At 56.7% G+C, this 7478-nt stretch overlaps 2 protein-coding genes across 2 annotated transcripts; both read left to right on the top strand.

The window, feature by feature from the left end:
• Positions 1 to 1206: 1206 nt before the first annotated feature.
• LOC119105557 (uncharacterized) lies at positions 1207 to 1671 on the top strand. Its single transcript, XM_037229017.1, has one exon. It carries the CDS (start codon positions 1207 to 1209, stop codon positions 1669 to 1671), a length of 465 nt encoding a protein of 154 aa, XP_037084912.1.
• A 271-nt stretch (positions 1672 to 1942) lies between these two features.
• Positions 1943 to 7127, top strand: LOC119105556 (uncharacterized). The gene is made up of 3 exons (XM_037229016.1): positions 1943 to 2128; positions 2507 to 3676; positions 7116 to 7127. The coding sequence occupies exons 1-3, from the start codon at positions 1943 to 1945 to the stop codon at positions 7125 to 7127; spliced, it is 1368 nt and encodes a 455-aa protein (XP_037084911.1).
• The last annotated feature ends 351 nt before the right edge of the window (positions 7128 to 7478 follow it).

The following is a 7478-nucleotide window of genomic DNA, read 5'->3' as shown; positions in this document are numbered from 1 at the left end:
CACGTTGGTGACCGACGACCTCCGTGACCGGCTCGGTATCTCGGGGCCCTCGGACGGGCTGGTCCTGAGTACCTTAAACGGAAGTGAGCGGATCCAATCACGGCGCGTGTGTTTCTCAGCCCAGCCTGTGGGCAGCGGCGACAAAAGACACGTTATCCGGGACGCTCAAACGACGCCGACTCTGAACGCATCGAATCATTCAATGGACTGGTCAGTCGAGAAAAACAGCTGGCATCATCTCACCGAGCTCGACATGACGATTACGACCCGCGGCCCGGTGGAAGTGCTGCTGGGCACAGGCATGCTCGAACTGATAGTGCCGCGGGAGGTAGTAGACGGACCGCCAGGGACGCCGAGCGCGGTGAGGACTGCTCGGCTGGACTGTGACCGGCTGCACGCCGCGGCGGTCGATGCACGCACCAGGTGATAAACGTGTGCACCACGTCCGAGTCGAGTCAGTGACAACAGGAGCGCTCTTCTGGACCTTCAAAACCAGGTTAAGCATTTCTGGACGACAGAGGCCTTCGGCACAAGGTACGAGAAGGCGCAGCTGCACTCAGAAGCGGACCAAAGAGCGATGTCCATCCTGGACAGCACCACCAAACGGGCCGGCGATCGGTACGAAACCGGTCTCCTGTAGCGTGAAGACGGTGTGCAACTTCCAGACAACCGTGAGGCAGCCGCAACCCGTCTGAGAGCGGTTGAGAGACGCCTGGCCCGTGAACCCGAACTCCGTCAGTCGTACCGTGACACTGTGAACAGCTGTGTCACTCAAGGTCACGCGAGCAATGTGAACGAAGCTGAGCCCGGTGCACAAGGTCGAACGTGGTACCTGCCCCACCACGCCGTGCAGAACCCTAACAAACCTGGCAAGGTGCGGGTAGTGTCCGACGCCGCGGCAAGGTGTGGTGGCACGTCACTTAATGATAACCTCATTAGTGGACCCAACAACATGAACTCACTCACTGGCGTGCTCGTGAGGCTCCGCCAGGGCCGCGTGCTGATAGCGTCTGAACAGATGTGGAACAGATGTTTCACCAGATAGCCATCTGCGCTGAAGACCGACAGTCGCATTGGTTCCTCTGGCGAGACATGGACACCACAAAGGACCCGGAAACGTGTCAAATGAACGTTGTGATATTCGGTGCCAAGTCGTCACCATGCACGGCAACATACGTGCTCCGGCGCTGTGCGAATGACGGAAAAATGCAGCACCCTCAGGCGGCGGACAGGACAGTCACCCGGTTCTACGTGGATGACTACTTGGACTCGGTCGACACCGAGAGCGAAGGACGAGAGTTGGTTAACTCTCTCAACTCTCTCCTGACCGCTGGTAGATTCCATCTGACCAAGTGGACCAGCACGTCAGAGAGGGTGCTGCAAGATATCTCACCTGAGGATAGGTGCGATGAGACACGCGATCTGGACCTGGACGACGAGGCACAGTGGAAAAAGACGCTGGGAGTTCACTGGTGTGTTCAAGATGACCAGTTCAGGTTCAAGGTCAGGATCGTCAAGGGCGAGAACACGAAGCGCTCCATTCTGAGCAGCGCCTCGGCGGTGTTTAGCCCGCTCGGCATCCTGGCTTCGTTCACCATCCGAGCCAAGCGCATCATTCAGAAGATCTGGCCGGGAGGATGGGACTGGGACGAGGTCATCACCGACGCATAACTTCTCGCCCAGTGGCAGCACTGGCGGCAGGAACTGTGTGACATGGACTGTGTTCGAGTGAGCCGCTGTTATCGCCCCGATAACAGGGTGGTGGTAAAGTGTTCGCGTTCACGTGTTCGGCGACGTATCGGAAAATGCGTTCGGTGTAGTGGCGTATCTACGATTCGAGTTCGAAGACGGCGCCGTGCACTGCAGCTTCGTGACATCAAAGGTGCGAGTCGCGCCCATCAAACAGCTCAGCATACCCCGGCTTGAGCTGCAGGCTGCGACCATGGCCGTCCGCGTCGCCGACACAATCAAGGCGGAACACGACACATCAATCCACGAGACCCTCTTCCGGTCTGGCCCACCTACTGTGCTACAGTGGATCAACAGCGAGAGCCGGCGGTGTGACACGTTCGTCGCCAGCCGCATCTCCGAGACCCAGGACTCGTCTGAGATGCCCCAGTGGCGTCATGTACCAGGCTTACCTGAACCCAGCCGACATCCGCGGCCGCGGCTGTGCCGTCACGAGCGTGGCGCCCGGCAGCGTGTGGGTTCAAGGACCCGGCTTCCTGTGGCGCTGCCCTGATGACTGGCCAGCCGCGCCTGCCTGCCTCACAGCCCGCCCGGAGACGAGGAGGTGGCCGAAATGAGGGTGACAGCGTGCGTCACTGTTCCGGCGGCGCCGGCCATAAACGCCAGCCGGTACTCATCGTGGCTGAGGCTGCTGCGCGTGGCAGCATGGGTGCACCGTTTCGCCCACAACAGCCGTGTCAAGACGGATCGACGATCGGGGCCACTGGCCGTTCACGAGCTGCGTGGCGCTGAACACGTCTGGCTCCGCAACGCCCAGGCAGAGCAGTTCGGCCCCGAAATCGCCGCTCTGAAACAAGGAAAACGACTACCAACCGGCAGCCATCTCCACCAGCTAGCGCCCTTCATGGACTCGAGCGGGCTGCTCAGAGTTGGAGAGCGACTGCGTCATTCCCAGCTGGACTACGAAGCCAAGCATCAGGTGATACTACCTGCGAAGGAAGACGCCACACGGCTGATCGTCACCGACCATCACAAGAAGCTAGCACACGCGGGCGCTGAACACGTCCTGACTCACCTCCGGCAGCAGTTCTGGGTCATCTGTGGCCGGGCGGCCGTAAAGCGACGCACCCGCACCTGTGTGGTGTGCCGTAAACGGTCAGCTCGGCCAGTGCCACCACTGATGGGCGACCTGCCAGCCTTCCGCGTGGGTGACCCGGCCCCAGCGTTCGCTGGAGTGGGCGTGGACTTCTTCGGAACCTTGGCGGTGAAGAGACAGCGTGAAAGGGAGAAGAGATGCGGCTGTCTGCTCACCTGCCTGTCCACTCGAGCAGTCCACATCGAGCTGGCTCAATCGCTGGACACCGACTCATTCATCATGGCGATAAGACGCACGATGGCGAGACGCGACAAGACCAAGCTAGTTTGTTCGGACAACGGGACAAACCTCCGAGCCGGTGAGCGCGAGCTGCGCCAGTCGCTGCAGCAGTGGAACCAGGCCAAGATCGCTGACACGCTGTCACAAGAAGGCGTGGAGTGGAAGTTCAACCCTCCGGCTGCGCCCCAATTCGGCAGCGTGTTCGAGCGTCTGGTGCGCTCAGCCAAACGTGCCCTGTCGACCATGCTGGGTGACAGGGTTGTGGATGACGAGACGCTTCGGACGGTGGTCACCGAAGTCGAGGCGCTCCTCAACGGCCGATCGCTGACACACGTCAGCACCGATCCCGACGACTATCAGCCACTAACGCCGAACCACTTCCTCATCGGAAGGGCTTCTGCTCAGCTGCCTCCTGGCGTGTTCGAGGATGGTGACCTGCGCCGCGGACGGCGCTGGAAGCACACACAGGTGCTGCTAGATCACTTCTGGCGGCGCTGGCGACGGAAGTATCTTCCCACGCTGACCACGAGAGCGAAGTGGTGCAGAGACACGGCCGACATCGAGGTCGGCGAACTCGTGCTGTTGGCGGACGTGCCCCGTGGACACTGGCCAGTGGGACGAGTGGCCCGCGTGCTCCCTGACGCAGACGGCCGGGTTCGCATTGTGGACGTGACGACACCCACCGGGCAATACAGGCGGCCTGTCACACGCCTCTGCCGTCTCGAGCATGCCGCAGGCGAGCGCTGATGTGACGGGACGGTGAGTGAGTTTGTGAGTAGTTTGTGGCGGTGCCGTGCGACACTGCCGCACTGTGACCATGTGCGCCGCGATACTGTAGTTAACAGTTTATGATGTCGTTTGAGATACTGTCATTCTTGCCGCGAGCGTTCGCGTAGTAGAGTGTAGACGTAGTTATAGCCTTAGTTTATAGCCTCTCATTAGCTCTAAATGTAGCTAGTGCAAAAACGCTCGCCTGCCGCGGACGAACAGCGTCTGTTAGTTAGTTGTTGATGTTTATAGTGTTATAGGGATAGTGTCATGTTTATTCGACATGTGTAGGGTTTATGATCCATAGTTTGCTCGCTTGCAGTTAGGATTTTCCGCGAATGGCGCGAAAAACCGGGCCGGCTATGTCAGCGAACAAACGTCACTGCCGGCGCGGCGGCGGCGTCTCCGCGATGGTGTGAGCGGTCCCTCTGCCGGTTGGTCCCCACCATCTGGAGCCCATATGTGGCCCACGTAGGTTTATGGGGGCACGCGGGCGGGGACGCACGGTCCTTGCCGAGCAGTCCACGTTCAGGCTCCAACAGCGCGGCTCGACACGAGTCGCGTCAGCGTTTACGACGACGACGACGACGACGACCTCGGAGTGTGCGACGTCGCCCTTCCAGCCCCTCTCTTACACTTGCCTTACAACTATTTGGCTAATAGAGACTCTTCCTTTTCAACGTAGAAACGACCGGTCAAATATTTCTATCAGTCTGGAAATGTTCAAAATTCAATCATAATCGCTTAGTGATAAATATGCGTGACGTTGTTTTAAAACATGTGTGCTCGCAAATCTTAGCGACAAAGCCTCGACGCCAGACATTGCAGTCTTCGTAGGCCATGCAGCCCTGCCCCCGGTTAACATTAGAGGGAGTGTTTCACATTTGTAAGGAGTTTTGAGGCGAAATAGCTATCTTGAAGATCATTCGGTGCAGTTCACACGCAGCCCTACTTCGGACCCAATCTCCTCCAGTTTCTGAGCTACACGCCCACGAATATGTGCAGACTATGTAAGGAAGACTATTTAGACGTCATCAGGCATCCATGACGCCATAATCACGTCATTCAAATCCTGCCATTCCATCGGCCATGCGGCGATCAAGGCCCAAAAAATATGATTGTCAGTTGTCCACGTCTGGCGTTTGTGAGCATGATTTCCAGATGCAACGGCCGTCAATTGGCTCTCAATGTTGTGCAGGGTACGAGGACGCAATCTAACCATAATGTATTGTTGAGCATATCTACTTAACAGAACACTGCGTTGTATCGAGCAGCCTTTCTTACTGAAAGGTATGCTTTTAGTTGTAAAAAGGTTATTTAATCAGCTGGTATGCATTCCTAAATATCTTTGAATATGGAGTATTCTAAGCTGGGCCAATAAGCAGACAAAAAGTGACGCATCGGAAAGAAACATCTTTGAACGCTTTAGGACCCCTACATTTAGGGGATAGTCCGGATGGATATTTTACCTTTTGTGAATTTTAGATTGATGAGTAGAACGATTAGCCTAGCAGCACTGCAGCGTGGTGATGGAATATGTTGTTGAAACTGGAGGGCAAAGGCTGTCCAGAGGACAACTTCAAACTTGTGAAAAATATACCTCCAGCCTAACCTTCAGACGGTATGAATTAATTTTGGAAGACATCCGGAAGCATTGATCACGACTGTCGTTCTCGCGCGCACGGCGCCCGTTCCCTGGTGTTACTTGCTGTGGCCAGCACCGTTTGGTTATACGGAAACTGCAACCCAGGTCATCGCTGTCCTTGCTCCCGAGATGGCAAGCGCGCAGGCTCCAGCCTTTTGTCGTAATTCGTTTCACTACTCGATTCTGCTAAAAATGAACGTTCTCAGGCAAGCAACGAATGGCTTCATTCATTTCTGAAATAATTTCGACTCACTCCTTTCAACATTAATGAGATCCTTACTTTTCCGGCCTAGGAGCCCTTTGAGCAGAACCCTAAGGGGCACACCATTGTTTCCGGTCAAGGGCTAAACGACCATTGCGTCCCAGCACGGGGCGTCCTGCGGGCTGTCATTCTGGTGATGCGGGGCTGGAATCCCCTGGTCGATCCTGAGGCCCTTAGAGAGACATGTCATTTTTCATTGGTTCCCTCATTGACGCGGGAGGCCTTCTGACCCACGCAGTTGACCTCGGATCGACGCAGGGACCCTCATTGACGCGACAAGATACCTGATCGCCAAAGGTAGTCCAATAGTTCGTGCATAGCCTCTAGTTATGATTAGCGAGCTCATGCTGGCATTGGGTTGGGAGACCCACCGTTCGGTGCTAGGGTCCCGCCTGACACAGGGCTCTTCCATTGTCTCAATGTGAACAATGGTCACAAGTTCTCACGTTTCCTTTCATTGACAGAGGGCCCCGACCAACGCAGGAGTCCGTCTGTCATTTGGGGTCCGTCCCCGTTCCTGTTAAGCAAATGTTTCCCTGGCCGGCTCGAGTCCCTTGTTGACACAGGACACCCTGTTAGGCATTATGTGTCCCTGGCCAATACAGGAGTCCCGCGTTGTCGCAGGGGCCCCGACCAATGCAAATCGCGGGCCCAGCCTGGTCGCTGTTTGGTTGATGGGTCCACAGAGCTCAGATCGACAGGGACCCGACTGTTCGTTGCCGGTGATCTCTGGCAGAAAAAGAGAAACGCACTGCCTCAGAGGTCCCCATTCGGTGCAAGAGACCTTCTAACCGACAGCTGAGATCACGGCCCTACGGGCGGGGTCCTTAATGTGACATACATCGAGCCATTCGGGCATGTCACCTTCCAATCGCGCAGTTGGTCTTTGGTCTCGAGGCACCGCTCAGCCCCTCTTCGGCCCTCTCAGACATGACCTCTGATTGACTCGGGGCCATTTTCCGCCACAGGACACTTAATAGGCACTGTGACCCCTGACCGACACAGGTGCCCCTCATCTTGTCAGGGACCTAGAGCATTGCTGGTTCCGGCCACGTTCCTGGTAGGGGAATGGGTCCCAAGGGCTCCGACGGACATGAAGCCGACTGTTTGGCTCCGTGTCGAGGCCTTATAAAATAGGGATAGAGAATCCTATTCAGGGCCGTGCCAACAGCCCCAGACTGCCATTTCAGGTCGCGACACTACGGATGGGGCCGGACTCGAGTTCAATCAAACCCTCGATCTTTGGTCTTGAGGGGCCCTTCGGGTCCCCTCTTCAGACCCTCGCAAACACAGCTCTTGGGGACTCGGGTTACTTGCTTACACAGAACACCCCGGCAGGCACTTTGGGCCACTGAACGACGCTCTCGTGGCTTCAGCAAGCCAAGTAATGCAATTCGCGGCCCGGCCTTGCCCGGGCTCGCGAAATGGACCCCCAGGGCGCAAACCAACACGCATCCGACTGCTCAGTGTTGGTAGTCTCTGGTCAAAACAGAGGTCCGCTCTGTCCTAGGGGTCCCCGATCGATGCAAGAGGCCCTCTCACTGACAGTTGAGGCCACGGCCTTACAGGTGTGTGGGGGGGGGGGGGGGGACGTCTCTAAAGGGAGCGTTCCACGTCTTAAAGTCTTGAAGTATGCGTCAGGCTTACTTATGACTATTAGTGTACTCTAAGAGGAAAAGACTGCTTTAGGCAGGACAATTCCTGTATTGAGTAGATATTCTCCTTCATACGTCATTGGT

The sequence above is a fragment of the Pollicipes pollicipes genome, unplaced genomic scaffold (assembly GCF_011947565.3).
Source record: "Pollicipes pollicipes isolate AB1234 unplaced genomic scaffold, Ppol_2.1 Scaffold_6138;HRSCAF=7277_pilon_pilon_pilon, whole genome shotgun sequence".
In the NCBI taxonomy this organism is placed as follows: Eukaryota; Metazoa; Arthropoda; class Thecostraca; order Pollicipedomorpha; family Pollicipedidae; genus Pollicipes; species Pollicipes pollicipes.
The sequence above is the reverse complement of the archived record's forward strand: the minus strand, read 5'-3'. Positions and strand labels throughout refer to the sequence as shown.